At 37.0% G+C, this 19458-nt stretch overlaps 1 protein-coding gene across 7 annotated transcripts; it reads right to left on the reverse strand.

Annotated features, from left to right (window-relative positions):
• Positions 1-303: 303 nt before the first annotated feature.
• Positions 304-17701, reverse strand: b3glctb (beta 3-glucosyltransferase b). Of its 7 annotated transcripts, XM_026327521.1 has the most exons (15): positions 17257-17701; positions 15831-15868; positions 15684-15732; positions 15102-15211; positions 8239-8315; positions 7994-8105; positions 7289-7425; positions 6805-6868; positions 6233-6349; positions 4804-4873; positions 3580-3693; positions 3000-3099; positions 2600-2719; positions 2127-2271; positions 304-1659 (listed from the first exon to the last, which is right to left on the reverse strand). In XM_026327521.1, exons 1-15 carry the CDS (start codon positions 17312-17314, stop codon positions 1525-1527), a joined length of 1446 nt encoding a protein of 481 aa, XP_026183306.1. In that variant the 5' UTR covers positions 17315-17701; the 3' UTR covers positions 304-1524. The 7 variants fall into 7 exon arrangements, with proteins under 7 accessions (XP_026183306.1, XP_026183308.1, XP_026183310.1 ...); XM_026327523.1 differs by lacking the exon at positions 2600-2719; XM_026327525.1 differs by having other exon boundaries at positions 7994-8058; positions 15684-15868; positions 17257-17365.
• Between the last annotated feature and the right edge of the window lie 1757 nt (positions 17702-19458).

Raw genomic sequence — 19458 nt, forward strand, 5'->3', positions numbered from 1 at the left:
TACTGCATTAATGATGCCAGTATGTGTTAGTGTGTGTGTGTGTGTGTGTGTGTGTGTGTGTGTGTGTGTGAGAATGAAAGTGTGAGAGGAACAGAGTGATCCAGTTTTGTGAACTTTGTAATCTTACATTTTCAACATGAAAGAACAGTGTAATGACAGGCCCAAAACTGTAGCCTACAATGTCCCTGAAACTGGAGCTACTTCCGGATATGAAATTTAAGGGAACTGTAATTAATTAAATAAAAAAAAAATAAAAGTTTTGAAAGTTAATCAGAGCAAAGGAAGGTTGACTGATTATGCTGCCTGAAAAAAAAAAAAAACATCATTTTCGGCTTGCTTGAACCATTTTATCTCCATGTCATGCTCAGACAGAAGCACAATTATATGACAAATCAGATAAAGGCCAATTAAACAGATAATGGCAACAATTCAAGCGATAACTCCCTGCTGTCATGAATAATGTGACACTGATGCATTGATTTATTCTGCAAGAATGCATGCTCAATACTGTATATATTTATCACAACATGTCATCTGCCTAGCATCACACAAAGTCTTCAAAACCATCACTATGGGGAGTCAGTATCCCCGTAACCATAGTAACTAATGTCACCGTGACACATGATACTAAGACATTTTATGACTTATAGGATTCTGGCCACAATGAGAGTGACAAGTCTGGATGAATGAAAGAGGCAGAGAAAAGAAAAAGCTAATGTCATCAGAGTGGTACCCCCTGCTCATCCTGCAAGTCTTCTTTTTACAAAAGTAATTATCATCACAAATTGAAAAACAAACTATATCAGACCAGTTTAAAGCTGTGGTGAGATGGATTAAAAATGACAGCATATCTGGCAACACCTGCTTATTTTAATTTAACTATGATTGTCTCTTAAGATTAAATCTAATTCTTATTTGCCAAACTCTAACATCTAACAGAATAAAAGCTACTATATTGTTCTTTCTATGGCCACACCTTCTTCTTCCTTGTCTATATTACCCACAATTCAATTATACTGCACTTGGCAGCTTGGCCAGAGATTTTAGAGTAGCAGCTAACGTGGTCTCCAGCCTCAGGCAGAGATGAGGACCAGGCTACTGGCATCAGGCAAACTCACTTTTTTGTGATGCCGCACCCCCAGATTGTTTTTTTTCCAATCTTTAAAGTTATCGTCTTCAGAACTTCTCAGCATCCTCTGGTCCCACAAAAAGATTCATACAACTTCGTATTCAGTAGAACACCTCAGTAACTTTAAAAATATGCTGAAGTGCAAAATCAGCTGTCAGAGTTACCCTTTAAACTTCATAATACTGACAAAATGACTTTTAGAGGAAAGACACAGACAAACATTATTTTGTATTCCTCTGGGTTTGTGTATTTCTGTGTCCTACAACAGTTCAAAGTAACAGTTTCATTTTCAAACAAAAAAATTCTTAATTTTATGAAACAGCAGAAAGCAGACAGACATATATGTATATATTCTAAAAACAGCTGAAAATGGGATTCTAATACGCACAGTTTTTCTACAGTTCATCTAGTGGGTGTGTGTCCTGTAACCAGTGTTTGTAGACAGCCATGGGATCTATGTTCCAGTGCTTGTGGAAGGAGATTGCCTCCTGCAAGGAGATCAGTGCGTTGGAGTAGTCATCAGGTTGAGCCTAAAATATCAAGAATAAATGGTTTATTTGTCAGTGTCCCCATGTATGAGGCTGCTTAATGACACAATAAGGTAAATAGGAAAACATGTGGGTAATGTGAGACAAAGAACAGCTTAAATTTAACAAGAGTAAATATTTAGTCAAACTCTGTTGACTTACATACTTGACCTTAGATCAGCTTAACAGTTTTATATATTGAGCTGATCTGCTGTGCAAATATTCTCTGTAAATCTAAATTATTTTATTGGAAGTGTACAAACTGAACACTCTCCACATTCACTATAATTAGTAGCAAGTTATGTAGTCAGTTCTATGCCCTTTGAATTCATAGCTTCATATTAATTTCTTTATAGAAAATTATGAAAACCATTTGAGACCTGTAAAGTAAACATAGTCATCCAACTTTGTTTTTATGAAGAACATCTCAGCCTTTAGCGCAGATAAAGTGCGTGTGTGTTGTTCCCTACCTGGTGGAACAGTGGGCTGTGCGTAATGGGGACACCCAGCAAAGTAAAGCACCTGCCCAGCACCATGTCATCAGGAGCATCATCACTGTAGCAGCTACAACCACTGGAAAGTAGCCTGGACACTGCCACCCTGTTGAGCACCATGCTACACACACACACACACACACACACACGCACACACGCACACACAATTCTGATTTTAAATGCTAATTTTTATGTCAAGATTTTTATTTTTGAAAAAATGTCAAATGTGTAAAGTTCAACTACATACTATACTGTGTATGTATAACACAGGAAAGTGTTCGAATTAAACATGCTCATCTTGTGTGGCTGTCCATCACTGACTGCAGCTTTGTTGTTTTTGTACAATGAGTTTTTCTTTACTGTGACACTGTTAAGACTTGTATAGCAGCTTTATTCCTCTTTTACCATCATGCTACTACTACAAAGTTGCCTTCGTCCCTTAGCCTCACCCTCCTCCTCCTGTGGTGTAGCTATATCCGTTGAAAACCAAGCCATAGCCATATCTCTCCCCTAGGCTCACTGCTTCCTTTGGGTCATAGCAACGCAGCAGTCGTCGCAACCTGGGCAAACTACAGTTGGACAATAAACAAGCCAGGAGGTGAGGTGCATGTGTGCAATCACAGACCACAGATTATACAGACCACATGAAGGCACACCAATCTATAAATGTGACTTGGTGGCATGACCACCACATAGTAAGTATAACTGATTCATGATCCTGCGCATCAGGGCACAAGAGGGAAAATGTGTCTTATTAGTTCAGTTTAGTTAGTCACTACTGCAGCTTCCATCTCTGCATTATGACTGCATGTTTATGTCAACTTTATTTTCTACTCTCCTCCCAGTTACCTGATGAGTGTGTCATCGTCAGCAATGAGAAGCCACTCAGTCTTTGGTACAGCTTTACTCAGAAAACGCTTTAAGATAGCAAAAGTCTTCCCACAATGTCCTGAAGGGAGTGAACATAAAAGCCAGTGTTAAAACACCAAAGCAGAGGTCATTAATTCTGTTCCTGGAGAGTTATGACTCATACATTTTAAGAGGAGCAGAAGCCCAATGAAGAACTAATAGAAATTTTTGCATCTGTGCGTTTGATGATGTGACAGTAATAATCATGCATTTGTATGTATGAAATCAACTTGGGGTCATATTGAAGAGGCTGCAAAAACTGTTTCTAACTGAACAGATGATTCCTCCATCTGTGGTGTGCTTAAAGTTTGTGAGGACAGGAAGTCAGGAGCATTACACCTCAGTCTTGAAGAGAGCTTTCTTTATGTAATGCATTCTATTCAAAAATGAATATCATAATAATTAGATTCCTTATGCCAGTTTCAGTGCTGACATTGCCTCTAGCAGCCTGTTGAAAAATCCCTCCAATATCTCCTAGATATCTCATGCAGTAATCAGTAAATATTGCAGCTCAGCTCACCTCTCTCAGTGTTAGGCACTCCCAGATTGATTGTGGGTATAGATGCGTCAGTGACATCACTGTAATACTCCAAAAACCCAGCATCTTTCTCCCAGGTTGCCTTCACCACTGGCACTGCCAGGAGAAAAAGGGGGAGAAAGATGACTTTGAATCTCTAACAACAATCTTACTGACCCATACAAATACAAATACAGAGCTCACTGTTCCATGGCTGTCACCGCTCATCTACAAGTCTCTAATCGAAAGTACTGTGTAATTAAATAAAGGGAGATGTCTACTGCCTCTGACTAGAAGAGAAAGGCATTATGGTGTCTTTGAACAAGATACTGGATAACTATATGCTTACTCACTGCACCTACATTAAAACTACAAAATGCTAACTGCCAATCATAGTCACACATACAGGTAATTACTTGCCATCCCCCTCCAGTGGGATAAATCCACTAATTAATGCAGCGTACACAGTGAGAGCTTGCTATGCAATTCTAATCAGAGTAACAGCAAATTCACAACTAAGTTAAGAACACACTGTTCTTTCAACTTTTTTGCTTTGAGTAAGTAAGTCAAGCTATTTACTTTAAAATAACTACTTGCTCAGTTTGAACAAACAGCAATGTTTTGGATAATTACACAAATTGTTGCAATTTCAGCTGACAGTCAAAATGAGATTTTAGTTAGTTTAGGTAGTTTTCACCTGGCAGGTTAACTAGGGCTGGATGACCACTGGACTGTTAAGCAAGTAAACAAAACAGCAGTGATAAATAATAAGTAGACTTTAGTAAAACTTTTGTAGCTAATTTCCATTTAATTTTCATTTATTCTGTGATAAAGTAAAACACTTCATTTTGGCAAAAATAACTAAAGCTTGTAAGGTCAATCAAATGTTTATACCAACATAATAAAGTAAACAATAACTGGCTTTACACTCCAAGGGCACAAAGCAATATATATATATATATATAGAGAGAGATATATATATATAAACATATCAGTTACAGATACCAGTTTTTCTGCTGAATGACTTAGTTTAACACTTTTCATGCATACTGCTAATAAAACATCGATTACGAAAGCAGGACTTTTATTTGCAATAATTTATTTTTACATTTATGCACCGGGATTTTTAAATAAAAGATCTTTAGACCACTTCCACTGCTGCAGAATGTAAAGTATTTTTTTAATAAATGAAGCTGTGTCCTTTTAAAACTGATAATAAACACACACCTCGCTCTGAGTGGAATTTTTGACAGGTTTTCACAGCAACAAATAGATCATTCTTTGAGACTGGATCTCCCTAAGAGAGAGAGAAAAGAAACAATGTCCCTCTTCATTAAAATGAGATGCCTGGTGTTAATAAAGTAGTACAATTTGCACAGGTACAAAATGAGGGACATTTGGTCTTGACAGTATTATTGTGAGAAGAAAAAAAAAATCACAGCACAACACAGTCTCTGTGTTCCACTTAGATTTTCTGCTCAGATGTGTAGGTACTTATAATACTTTTCCACAGAAATCCCATTTGTCACGTCTTTTCTTATTCCAGAAAATTACCAACAGTAATCGGCATGTTATTACTAGGTGTTTGGTGTCATTTATGATATACTGCCCTTGCAGAATATTCAGTATGAGCACCAAAATTGTCCTCATGATGGTTAACTTTTATTCCTGTTCAAATGATGTACTAAATTCTTCATGAGTCTTCATGTTTTTAGTCTTTATCTTTGTCCCATAATATGAAGTAATGTATTTCTATATTGTTGTGTCTATTTTACACTGTTTTTAAAATGAGAAAGTCACAAGCACGAGCACAGAATCACAGGAGCAGAAGAAAACACCTAACCATATAAAACAAGAATACTGTAGAAACCATGAGACTATGCAACAAAAAGCATGAGAAATAAAATAGAGGTAAACAAATATATGCACATAGACGCCAGACACAGGAGATGAGCTCTGATCCTCCAGACTGTGGGAGCAATCCTGTTTTTTACAGTCATACAGACTTTATCAATAACATCAGCAGTTTGTTATTTTTATTCTGTGGTTCAACCCTCTCTAGCTCCGTTATCTTGAAGACATGCCACTGACAAGTCTTGAGGGCTTAGATAGGGTAGAATCCACAGCTCTTTGTTTTTCCACTGTCTTTTTCGCTTCAGCTACATCTGATGAGATTTTAAACCCATCTGAAATGAGGTAAGGTTTTTTTCTTTTTGTGGTTTGGCAGTCTCTGAGGTTTTCTACATTCACTCTAATGCTGAGAACCTGCACTAGACCATAACCATCCAATGACAAGCACATACACTTTTTTATTTATCTTGGTCCAACAGCATGATAAGTACTTTGGTAGTTAGCATCAATTAATCTTTAATTAGGAACTTTACTGCCCACACTGTGGAAAGCTGCAGGTCTCAGCTTTCAGGGTGGGACGATTCACTTATATCTGATTTATATTTCACTTCTTTTCATCTGGGGCTTCCCTATATTTGTACTGATACTGTAATATGCGATTTGATACAATAGCTATAACAGACAATTTTACCTAGAGACACCCATGTACAAACCCATGCTCTGTCTACACATACATGCATAAAGTTATATTTTATTTTCCTCCCAGTATATTGGTAGAAATTTAACAAACAAGAGATGTACATACACAGTTGGGAAGGTAGGTTGTAAATGTGGTAGCACAGTTTTGTCTCGGCTCCGTGCAGAACTCAGGAACTGCTGTCAGCTCCGGACCATTTCCTTCCTCCCAAATGTACAAAGCGATCTAAAAATAACAATCAAAAAGACAAATATAGGCTGTATGGGGGAATGGTGATTACTAATACAATTTGTTAACGCAGAGAAAAGGTATCCTTCCTGGTTAGTTGTAAAAATGCAATAGTAATGCTGTGAGGATAAAAGACAGATGTGCTTTCCTCACATATAAATGCAAATATAGTTAGACCCATTCAGAAGCTGAGCTTTTGCATTAATAATTTAATAGTTCCCCTATAAAAAGCTGCAAGCACAGAAAGTTGCTGGGGTCAGGGCTGAGAGCTTTTCAACTCAGTCAGCTATTATTGTTATATCAGTGAAAACATTTTTTACAGGAGTCACTGAGGCACAGGTTCACAGTAAAATTAAAGCAGAGCTGAGAATGAATAATGACTTTATTATTATAGTAAAAAACAGACCGTGGCACACAGATTCAATAAACTACTGGAAATTGTTTCAAGGTACCTCATGTTTCCAGTCAATGGTAAAATCTGACTTTAGATGCTCATGCTGGATCCGCTCTGCAAGTCTGAAACACATACAAAGATGATGAAATAAGAGAAATGACAGAATGGAAGAAGGAAATCTCCTCACTTTATTTGGAAATATACATCAGTGAAACAAAATTATGAAAGGTCAGGATTGTCCTATTCTGTATTTATGTAAATATATAAATCCAAATCTTCTTTCTGTTAATATGGTACGTGTGATTAAACAGGCACTGGGAAAGAGCAAAAACTCCAGATTTGAAATACTGGATGGTCTAATGTGTCTCTAACTTATTTATGTGCTATTTTTTATTTAACTTATTTCATTTTGTGCACCATTTCGTGTAATAGTGTCCATATAACCCTGAGAAGATAATAACAAGGTTTTCTTTGTGCTATGTACCAACCATTTCTTAGAAAAAGTAAAAATGTAAATGGGACTCATTTATGTTCACACACACCTCCGAAGCAGGGGTGAACTGAGAGCCCATCCTGCTGCAGGGTCGGGGTAACCAAAGGAACTGGGGTCTTCAGAGAAGGCATAGTGGTGGATGATAGAGGCCTCGTTGTCATGGAGACGCTTACCCAAAAACCATTCCTGTGAGTTGCAAAAAGAAAATGGGCAGGGAGATACGAATAGAAAGTTGTTAATTTGTGTTAGTTAAATGCATCAGTGTCCTAACATAAATCACCATCAAGGTTTTCATTCAATCATACGATTACACTTTTTTTTTTTTAGAGGCAAATACCTATGAGGGCTTTGTATTCTGTACAGCAAATGGCATCCTCTGTCCTTAGACCCTCTAACTGGATACAAAAATACTCCCCTCAAAATAACCTTTAATGAGAAAAAATGGAAACCTCAAAAAATGCAGCTGAGGAGAGGATCCTCAGAACACAGAACAGATCAACCTAGGACATTTACAATTTTGGAACTCTTTATTAAATGGACTTTATAACCTACAGAGTTTTCTCAACTGTGACATAAACCTATTTTAATTAAGATTTTAAGATTGCCATTTTAATGATCTAGTATTTTATTTTGGATTGAATGTGCTAAAGCACAGAGCCTGAAGAAATATGTAACAAATACTGTCTGGACTGTAGTGTTTATAGTCAGCATAGTTCATAATATGTTTAAATTTAAATACATGTCTACGTCTCACCTCTTGGACTTGATACCTGTGGAGGACTTGTAGCACAGCAGCCAATCTGACTCTGGTTTCATCCTCTATGAAGAAAAACCAGAATGCTGATTGACCGTAAGTGGCAAAGAGTCTGGAAAGATACACAAGAAGCCACTACTTTTAGTTTCCCCATAAAAATCATTAAAGCTACATTTAATTTAATTTAATTTAATGTGATTTAATTGATATGTTTATTATCTCAATGTGTGTGTTTTAACCCTCACTGAGGAAGCACAGGGAGGATGCTCCAATTTCCCTCATACTCTGACAGCTCATGGAGAAGAACAACAACTGGAACGCCCTGCATGAAACCAAACAACTGAATTTTACAAATTATCCTTGAAGGAATCCTACCAACATCACACAGTCACATAAAAATACAGCACAAAAAGTCTTCTGAAACACATAAGAAAACAAAACAACATTGAGCAGTAAAACAATATTAAAACTGGCATTTTGTGCATAAAAGAAAACACTTCACTGCTAAAATCTGTTAGGTCATAAAGGTAAATGAGCTTTCCTTTTAAATCTTGGCACAATTCCACTTTCTGGTTTATCACACACACACACCTCATGTTGCTTGTAAACTGATCATTTCTGAAAATGAAACACTTTATTTTAGCATTTTGCACTTCAATGTTACATTCTAATCTTTTCAGCTACTAATATGCATGCTCTGAAAAACATTTTTGAACCAGGTTTTTGTGGAATTTACATTTACTAAATAAATAAATAAATAAATAAATGGATATCAATCAAAAAACTAACATTATATGGTTCTGACTGAATTTAAGTGTAAAATCATACTGAAAGTATCACATCCACAGAAAAACCGAAGAACTTTGAGAACTCTGAGTAACAGTTTATCCCAAGAAAATTAAAAAGAAACAAAGAAACAAAGATCCTGTTAATGGTGCTAATTTTAGAAGGCTTTGGATCCTCTATCGAACTGTTATTATAACACTGCATAGGAAAGATAAAAGAAAACTTACAAAGGTAAACAGAACATTGTCTTTAGAGATATTTTTCAGGATGATTCTTTACTCTAGTAAAAGCACCAATACAACAATGCAACAATCCTCCTTTACAAATAAAACTTGCATTCTTTAGTAAAAGAAAAGCACTGTTAGTAAAATGGACCAGTGGTCTTATTTTCTTATTTTTAGATTACTGTGAAAAAATCTATTAGTGATGTTTTTAATCCAAATACTTAACCTGGAACTGAACTGGTAATTGTTCTTGTTCTTAGGTATAGTTTTTGAGTAAATGAAAGTAAAAGTAACCCTGAGGGTAACAAGCAGAACAGGTGTCTTTTCAGGTCTGGCATACTCTGATAGCCAGCGGGAAACTAAACCTGTTACACTGACTCACAAATGATTTGCTAGTGGGTGGTGAGACTGGCAGCAGGTTGTGCAAACCATCTACAAATCCTGCTGTGTGTATTGTTTAATTTTCTATAAAGCTTTCATCATTGCTTTTACAATTACAGGCTCAAAATTAGGTCAAACAAGGAAAATTAGTTGATTCAATAGTTATTAGTTTAGGCCTCCCTCACACATACAAAAGAATTTACAGCACGTCTCCTATTCATTGCGCTGGTATGGAGGCAGTTGTGTCTAAACTGAGATTAGGCCCCAGGTCCACATTTACATCAATGTACTAACAAGTGACAGTACAAAAAGCAGATTTATGACAATAAGGAAACTATTAGGATACAGGGCTCTAAATGAGGCACTTGAAATAGCAGCAATATATCTGTATAATAGGTCATTACTGCATTACATTAATTCTTACCCAAGAATAATTAAGTAATGCAGCACACAGAGGGAGCTGTACTGCTATGACATAAAACCAAGATCGAAGGTCTCACTCTGGTATAGTGAAGAATACAGGGCACATATACAGTCAGTTGGCACTGAGACATCATAAAAGGGCTGGTCAACATAGCATCAATAAACACAAGGATATGTTTTCAGGCTCATATGCTGAACTCAGTAGGGTTGATATAACACACGTCTGCTAGGATGTTACATTACATTTTCTTTTGCATTAGTCATGGGTGAAAGCAAGAACGATACTGAGCGATAACAAGATTGCATTCATTTGCTGTGCATCTGTATTTGTCTTCATCTGTCGATGTTATATTAGATTCCACTTATGATGTGCTTTCTCTAAAGTGCCTCTTTATTTACAGTCTATGGAAGTACCCACTTTTATCCATGTGGCAGTTTAATTTTATTTTAATTTCCATTTCAACCAATTTTCTTTCATCACTTTATAAGGTTGGATGGTAGGTGTTTATTACATCATGTAATTGCTGCACAGATACTAAACAGCAAAAAATAAATAAATAAAAAAAATGCCATTGGCTTTTGTAGAACTACATATCAATGAGAGGGAACCTGGGGAAAATATATGTCAAATACTCTGATTGGCTATTTCTGCTCTAAACATACAAGATCATCAATGATGGTATCACCTGCACAGCTGCTCTGAAGTCACGCCAACATTTTACTCTAAGTAGACTACTTCATATTGGTTGGCTCTTTAGCACAATTTTAAGTGTACTTCTTAAAATGCAAATATAGGCCCAAACATTTGAAGTCTACAGCCACAGTAGCTTCGCAATGTGGAGCTATACCTGGGCACAATGGAGCTTTGAACCAATGCTAACACCACCGCGCCAAAAGATCGCAATGTTCACATGCCAACGTTTAAACATTAGCACTACACACAGATGTAACGGCAAGTTTGTAAGTATAGGACTAACAAAATGCTAACTCACTAGATGAAAACATAGGGTGTATATGATATACATCACCATCCCTAGACCACTACTGCTAGCATGAGTTAAATGTCCTCTAAGAGAATATGCTGAGCATTTCACTTGCTGCATTGCATATGTCAAGTAAAGGTATAGCTAAGACAAAACACCATGAACATACTTGGCTACATCATATATTGTTTTAGTTTAAGGCATGACAAATACTTTTTTTTGTTAGTGCTCTTAAATTACAATTAAACTGAATTAAATTAAATTAAATTAGGGCTCTTAAAGTTGTAGTAAATTATAAAAGTCTTATAAAGTATGGTTGTTTTATGTCCACACTGGCAACCACTGGCAATAATGGAGGTTTACATGCAAACAGATATGTCACTTCATGGGTCCTCTTCAGATTCTGAAAATATAAGGGGACTTTTTACCATCTGCTCTAAAGGTGGGATGAGATGTCTGCCACAAATAGCTGGGAGAACAGCAGCCAAATGGCATGACTGTACTTACAGCCAAGAACAGAGAACCATGGGACACTAACCAGATGTTTATCTTTCCCTATTAATATTAAGCTAGTATATGAGAAAGATACAAATATGAATTGTGAAAGCAAGGTACTAAAACTAAAAATGGGTGAGTGTTGCTGCTTATATATATATATATATATATTTATATTAACCTCATGGCCAAAACTGTGTATGAATTAATGTCTTACAAAAATTTGAAAAAAATGAAAAAATGAAAAAACAGGCATATATCATCCAACTAGTTGTCAACATGTCAAGAGTTCTTGACACCTTTAGTTCCACCCGAAATGAACACCCGGTTATACAATATGTCAATCAAAAAATGTATGACGCACAACCTGCCCCCATTGCTATAATGAAGAACTATCTAGCTGATTAAAATCTAGAGAAAGCTTTCAGCCAGCGCCCTTCTCTACCTTACCTTGACAGCACACATGCACACATACAAGCATGCATATCAAAGTGCCATTTATGAAAACCACCATGCGCTATTTACAAAACCCTGCCTATTTTAATCAGCACTTCCAGAAAAAGAAAGTCTGATTTTATTATAGGACACATCCTCCCAACATCGCCGTTCCTTAATATATTCCTTTTCCAGTTTTTCATTTCTGAAAAGTGCCTCCAGACTTCCTTTCTGTGTGCCTGAGGCTCAAAAACATCCTCACCATTCAGAGGGTATGTTGCAAAATCCAGTTTGTAAAATACACATTCCTATCCATAATTTTCTTACTTTGAAGGCATGGTGCTAACTAGTGGCCAAGATGACCATCCACATTTATTTTTAACTCAGAAATCTTGAAGAGTATAATATAAAATAGCCTTCAGTACTACCAAACTGACTTGTGAGTAATAAATATTCTTAGTTATAGTTGGACTGACAATCATTGCAAACTCAGCGTAATGTAATGGCTGGATCAGAGTTTAACCAATTGTCATATATATATGAATGCAAGTAATAAAATTAGGGTACAAAAAGCCACTGTTACTTTCACTTTTACCCCTAAATTTAGCTTTTTTTGAAATGGTCATGTATGGCCACTAGTGTTATGTGTGTCCCTATGCAGCAAGCTGTAAGCAAAGGGTTAAACAAATAAGACTCAGCAGTGAGTGGGTAGCAGCAGTGAGATTGTCAGTCATCATAAAACATACAAGAACAAAAAGAAAGGTGACTGCAACAAACATGGAAAAGGAACAGTCACCTCCAACAGAAGTGTTAACAGCTTTGCTCAACCACTAAACTCCCTGGTGATGAAAGTGGCAGTTTGGTAATTACTGATTCGTCATTGCTGTTTGTGAACCTTATGTAACACAAACTCATCTGATTAATAACATAATCACTTGATAGGTCTTTAATGTGTAACCTGGTTTATAATTAACAGAGCCATGTCCTGCACTATATTTTCCATCATGTGCAAAATGCTACATAATTCACATACAATCATTGCCCGTTTCTCTGGTTTGAGTTCTCACCTAACCCTGCTGCTAGTTACTCATTTCAAAGACACCTCCCAGCATTGGCATTTTGGCACACAACTGCTGTAGGTTGTTGTTTCATTTTAAGACATGTTTCCTTATCTCTTTGTTCCAGTACCCTTTGCACAGATTAAGACTCAAAGCCCAACTGAATTTAATGCACCATCATCTTGTATCCCCTATCGCCACTGCTCAGTTACATAGTGTGTAGCTGCTGCCTCTGACCGTCACTCCTAACTGGCCTGGGGGCTCTCTAAAACAGTCTGCAAGTAGAGACCATTTACGGATATTTATGAGAGACCCTTGAGCAAAACACCAGACCCCCAGCAGCTCCGCGGGCACCACAGCAATGGCTGCCCACTGCTCTGGGTGTGTATTCATGGTGTATGTGTTTTCAGTGCGGCGTGTGTGTTCACTGCTGTGTGTGTGCCCATAAACCCAATTTATGGGTTAAATGTTTCAGATCATCAAACAAATTTAAATATTCGTCAAAGATAACACAAGTAAACACATCATGCAGTTTTTAACTACATGAAGGTTTTTATTATTAAAGGGAAAACAAAATCCAAAACTACATGGTCCTGTGTGAAAAAGTGTTTGCCCCCCCCCTGTTAAAACATAACTTAACTGTGGTTTATCACACCTGAGTTCAATTCCTCTAGCCACACCCAGGTCTGATTACTGTCACACATGTTCACAAGAAAAAAATCACTTATATGGGACCTGCCTGACAAAGTGAAGTAGACCAAAAGATCCTCAAAAGCTAGACATTGTGCTGAGATCCAAAGAAATTCAGGGGGCCAAATTCAGGAATTAAGGGGGCCAACACTTATTCACAGCACTGTAGCTTTCTTTGCTGTTGACATGACGACTCACATATTGTGTGTGGCTTGTGCTTCCCAAATTAATCTGACCATATAAACAACTACATACTTTCTTCCTTGACTAAATCATATCTGAAATCCATCCAACTTTCACTTGTCAGTGGAAATAAATACTGTAAATAACCTCTGTCCTTCGAAGAAGTCTGAGACATTTTTCTCTTTATTACGTTGCTCTAGAAGTCATTTCAAAGAGCTTGTGCTGACTGCCTTCTGCAATTCTTTCTTTGTGGAAGGGATTTTTTTTTATTATTATTGAAAATGAGGTTGAAGGACGAATCAAAAACTAGTACATGACTTTTTTTTTCATAGTTCATTTGCATCAGTTGAAAAACAACACTGTGTGTACTGTAGGGATATATGACCATGACACCCTGTCATCTCATTTCACTGAGGTCTATGGCAAATTAGTTTTCACAGCTACTCTGCACGACACATATTAATATATAAAAACTGTCAGAGCACAGATCCTGGTTCCCTGCAGCCTAAGTAGGGGAGCTCCATAACAAGGGGGACACCTATTGGTACCAGTGTAATACAACTGCACTGCACAGAGTCAAGTCACTGACACACTTTGAAAATAAAGCATGTAAAGCTTGCAGCACCATTATCCAGCAGACCATATTACGTGCATATAGTACACAACCCTTTTGAAACCTTAATGGCAATTACAATATCTTCTGTTCCCAACCATAAACACAACTAATATAAACAAAGCACAAAGATTACTAAGCCATGCGTTTTATATTAAGGTATATCCAGATATATTACTGTATATTTCAAATGCTGCTAATCATTTTCCATATGACACACCAAAGCTGCTAATACTAAATGCACAAACATTGTTATATAAATAATCATATTCATTATATGCATAAAAAAATAAAGAAGATGTCAGCTTTTGGCTTTGTTAGGTTGTACCTAATTTTGCCAATTTGCACTAAACACAGTTCCACATAATTAGCAATAAAGTATTGAGCACTTGGACTTTTGACCTGATGGTGACACTACATTAGATTAAAATTCAGAGTATTGTCAGCAGCAGAATACATCTTTTAGGGACCATGCAAGGCCTTTCTGTCTATTAATCTGGAACCAAGTGGTGGGTCAACCCAAGATCATGCCTGTATCCATATGACCAAGTAGGACTAAAAACTACTAAATATACAGTATAACTAGCATGTCAGCTAAATACATGTAGGTCTAAGTGTGAATACCAGAAACACATATCACTAAACACATCTGACATTTCCTCCATCATTCATATGTGAAAAATACATTTGCAGCCTAAATATGTAAATGAATCAGACAGGACACTTGCTCACTGTAACATATATCTCAGGACACACATATACGACACATGACAAAGATCACGATCAAGATTTAAACCCAGCATATGATACATATGAGACTACAGTCTCTGGTGTTACCTTTCCAAGTTCAGCAGCCTGGTGCAGAATCTCCACCTTCCTCTCAACAGCTTGACGTACATGGTAGGAGTTTCTCTGACTCTGAATCACTAACACCACCTTCTCCAATCCTGAGAAAAACACACAAACAAAAGGTAGAGGCATGACAAATTACAAAAAAGTGAGAGATGTGTTCACATTTTGGTTTTTCTATGGATTAAATAAACAAAATATAAGGTGTTGATCAGTGAGCTTTAGGGGTGGTGGTAGGTGGATTTTGCACCAAGCCAAGCTGCTGTTCTATTGCCAGTCTTTATGCTAAGTAAAACTAGAAGGCTTCTTATATAATTCATAGCAAGGAAGCAAATTAAAGCACACGACCCAAAATGTCAAATTATTCACCTTCAAATTACATTTATTAAGATTTGAGTGTCTGGGGTTGAGCGTTTCATTAACACTCTACAGCTGTACACCAATAGTGATTTAAAATACAAAATGTTGGCAATTAAAATTAAGCTTCTCATTTATTTCCCTATATGGTGTGATGTTATGGACCAAGAGCTGGCAACTCAGTGGGGATCTGCAGTGAAATCTCCCACTCACCAACAGATCCATGCGCGGTGTGCTCCTGGTGCTCCTGGTGCTGCGCTGCCTGTGGAGAGTCAGTGTTGCTTCTCGTTTAGTGTCACACACACACACACACTGCTGAGGCACAGATAATCACATCAAGAATGTGGGGGTGGCACTTACATGAACATGAACTGTGTGTTTGTCTTGAGCAGAGGTACCTTCGGACAGCCAGACAGAAGCAACACGGTTAACATAACATCATCAAAATGCATAAATTATTAGTGCTGATATAGCTGATGATTGCTGTGGTGACCCCTGAAGGGACCAGCCCAAAGTAGTAGTTGTAGTTTTGATATTTGATTATATGTCTAAGTAATTTCTCTTTATCTGTCATAGTAGATTAACCTCTGCAAAAACACCTACTACCACAATCTTAAAATGATACAATTCTGAGCCTCTGAATTCAGGAATCAGCAGGGTAGCTGTAGGTGTAACTGCTCAGTATATAGGAAGTAGGATAATAAAACTTGCTACAGAGTCAACAGGTGTATTGATGTGTATAGGTAGATCAATCTGTTCTAATATAAAGGTCAGGCTAAATAAACACAGTTGCCTTTTAAGGGGTTACAGTTCAAATGCATAATGTGCAAATTTGCATCACACTGCTGCAAAAATAAAAAGTGATATTCCACAGTGTTGGCCAATAACAGTATGTATGATCCTTCAGTACAGACCTGCTCCACAGTACTGATGTGGTCATGGCATGCTCTTGATTGAGTACATGTAAGAAAAGCAATAACTAGTGAAGTTTATGAGATAGTCATAGAATAAACCTCAGCTCATGAATGTGATAATCATCCGTTTTTAAACTGTGTTAGAAAGGTGGTGATTAAACTGAAAAGGCTGTAGTTTGTGCTTCAGTTATTTAGCCAAGCCTAACCCAAATAAATGTTGTTTGTTTCAGCAAAAACTTGGGCTGTATCTTTTTAATAGCAAATACAATTTAATTTCAATGACACATACATTACAAATCTAAAGATACCGTTTGATTACACGTGAAGTTTCACTAAGAGGACGGCTGGCATACACTTTTTTTTCATAATCTTCACTCATTTCTGAGTAAATCTTTATCTTTATGTATACTTTTTCAGATGACATATTTGCAGATTTTAAAAAGCTACAATCTGCTTTGATAGTAGATACTGACTCAACCTGGAGTACATCAGTGTACTCAATTGTCTCCTGTTCACACAACCCCAAAGGATCACCTGCTCTGGCCTGTATTTGTGCGACACCTGTCAAATTAACCACAGTGAAATCTCCATTTCATGTTTGTAATTTCAAAATAAAACAGACCAATAACGTACAGCAAAATCACTACCAAGGGGACGCTCATGAATATCCCAACTGGGTACTTTCTCTACAAAGACTACTAGCGATACAGTTTCTCAAACTGTTATGATATATATGTGAAGGATCGTTATATTGCATTGTTAGCTTTATTTTGAAAGCCATATCGAAACATCTTCCGCCCTGTGTAGCTTGCTTAGCGCTAGCGGGTTAGCTAACACATTAGCTGTGCCAATAAGGCATTTACAACACTTACCAAGCCAAAGAACGAGCACAGCTAGCAGTTTGTATCCATCAAACATATTATGTGACATGACTTCCGTAGCTGCTGTTTTTTTTTTGTCTGAATTCACCGTCTCTTCATGTCGAGCAGGAGAAATAGGTTAGCCATATTCCTATACGGGATGAGCCACGTGTTCGTGCCTCAGCGACCCCCAGCGGACACTAAATAAACATAGTCAGGTGGGTGGCTTCACAAAGGCTGACCCACATTTCTCCACTCTGACTTTTACTTTTTTTCAGAAACAAATCTCTTGACCTAAATTCAAAATAGTCTATAAAAACCACGTGTGACTTGATATGTACCACTTTTTAAGACAATTTTTGTAAAACACTAAAACAAAAACAGATAAATAACACGTTTTATTTATATGTTTATGTCTTTATGGCGTATTACCTGAGTACTGTTTTTTGTCTTGACATTTCTAAATAATAGGCTATATTTACCATGCCATCAATAGCCTGTTTGACAGCCATAGCTGTGCTAATAAAATATGATGCATGTTAAATATACTTAATGTAATACTTCTAGGATAGTGACGATCAAGTCATCAGTCAAGATTGATTGGAGCTGAGAGGTTAGCAATACAACAAATAAATAATAAACAAATAAACTGATGATTGAAGATGATACTGTATTGCGTTAGATTGTCCAAGTGTCTGTGATATTAGGCTGATTTCTTGTGTGTATGATGCACTACAAGTCAAACAATTATACATTGTTGCTCCCAGTATGGAAAGGTGTCATTTGCATTTTATAAGAGGAAGAGATATTCAGAAAAGAGACTGGTTTGTGATGTAGACCATGCAGACAGACATCCAGTACAAATAAGTAAACAGTCTCTTGACCACAGAGGCTAAATGTGGACGTCCTGGACACACAAATGAAATAGGTTGGTTCTGCTGTGAAACCACAGATGTTCAGGGTTCACATTTATGTGCAAATATTGTATTATAGCTATTGTATTATAGCTTGGAGAGATCAAGGTGGATGAGTGGTTAGCACTGTTGCCTCACAGCAAGAAGGTCGTGGGTTCCCTTTCTGTGTGGAGTTTGCATATTCTCCCTGTGCTTTCCTCCCACAGTCCAAAAGCATGCATGTCAGGTTGATTGTTGACTCTAAAATTGCCCGTGAGTGTGTGAGGTTGTTTGTCTCTGTGATATGTGGCCCTGTGATGGACTGGTGACCTGTCCAGGGTGTACCCCAGCCTTCCACCTGAAAGAGAGCTGGGATAAGCTCCAGCAGATCCCTGTGACCCTGGTTAAGGAATAAGCGGGTATAGAAAATGGACAGCATGGAGATCAAGGAAGTGTACCTGTCCAGGATATGCTGCTATAAAAACCTGAACTATATGTGATGTTTGGATCTATTTTGGGTTACATGTAGTATGTTAATTACGGGGAAAAAAAACAATAGTCCACATTGTTAAACCATGTTTGAGCAAACCTGTAGTTTATGCTCTGGAAATTTACCTGAAAAGCCTGTGTGGCAAGTATGTTGTTGATATGAAACACTCTACAGCACTTTACTGCAACTGCAAAAGGCTTTCAGGTGACTCACCACTTGTTTAAAATTAGATGCTGTCATTTTCGTTCTCGGTATAGGAGTCTCCCACCCTGTTGTTACTTCCAAAGACAAAACCAAATGCTGCTTTAAAGTTCCTGCCCAAAAAAGTTGTACATTCCATGCTTCTAACTTCTTATTAACATATTAGTATAGTGTTTTTGTCATCTAAGTCTGTTTGCTTCTGTATGTGCATTATGCACGTCTGTATATTCAGGAAAGAATCAACCAACCTTAGGAGGAACCTTGATCAAGTAATAAAGTAGTAAATTCAAATTTACCACTGGAAGAGCTGTTTCATATTGAAAAACGAAGTGAATATATTAGAAAAAATAAAATAAAAGCCCAAATAAAAAGCCATGATGTAATTCACTTTTCTGTTAATTGGCTGACTCATTTATTAAAAGTTTAATGGACTACAAATATTAGCAGCATTTTGATGATGTTATCAAAATTGTTACCTAAAGATGATAGAAACCAGCCAAAAGCTGCAAATCTTTATTTCCAAGAAGCTGGAACAAAATGTTATTTGTATTTAATAGGCAAAATAATATTATTTGGTAAACTGTCTAAATCATCAATCCATTAACAATTGCTGATTTATTTTATGTCGAT

The sequence above is a fragment of the Mastacembelus armatus genome, chromosome 14 (genome assembly GCF_900324485.2).
Source record: "Mastacembelus armatus chromosome 14, fMasArm1.2, whole genome shotgun sequence".
In the NCBI taxonomy this organism is placed as follows: domain Eukaryota; kingdom Metazoa; phylum Chordata; class Actinopteri; order Synbranchiformes; family Mastacembelidae; genus Mastacembelus; species Mastacembelus armatus.

Excerpts from the sequence above, each read along its gene's own strand:
- b3glctb (XM_026327521.1), bottom strand. The coding sequence starts at position 17,314 with ATGTCACATAATATGTTTGATGGATACAAACTGCTAGCTGTGCTCGTT. Across the intron at positions 6,350-6,804 it reads CCATTGACTGGAAACATGAG|ATCGCTTTGTACATTTGGGA; the intron begins GTACCTTGAAAC and ends TGTTATTTTTAG. Across the intron at positions 2,720-2,999 it reads GACGATGACACACTCATCAG|TTTGCCCAGGTTGCGACGAC; the intron begins GTAACTGGGAGG and ends GTCCAACTGTAG.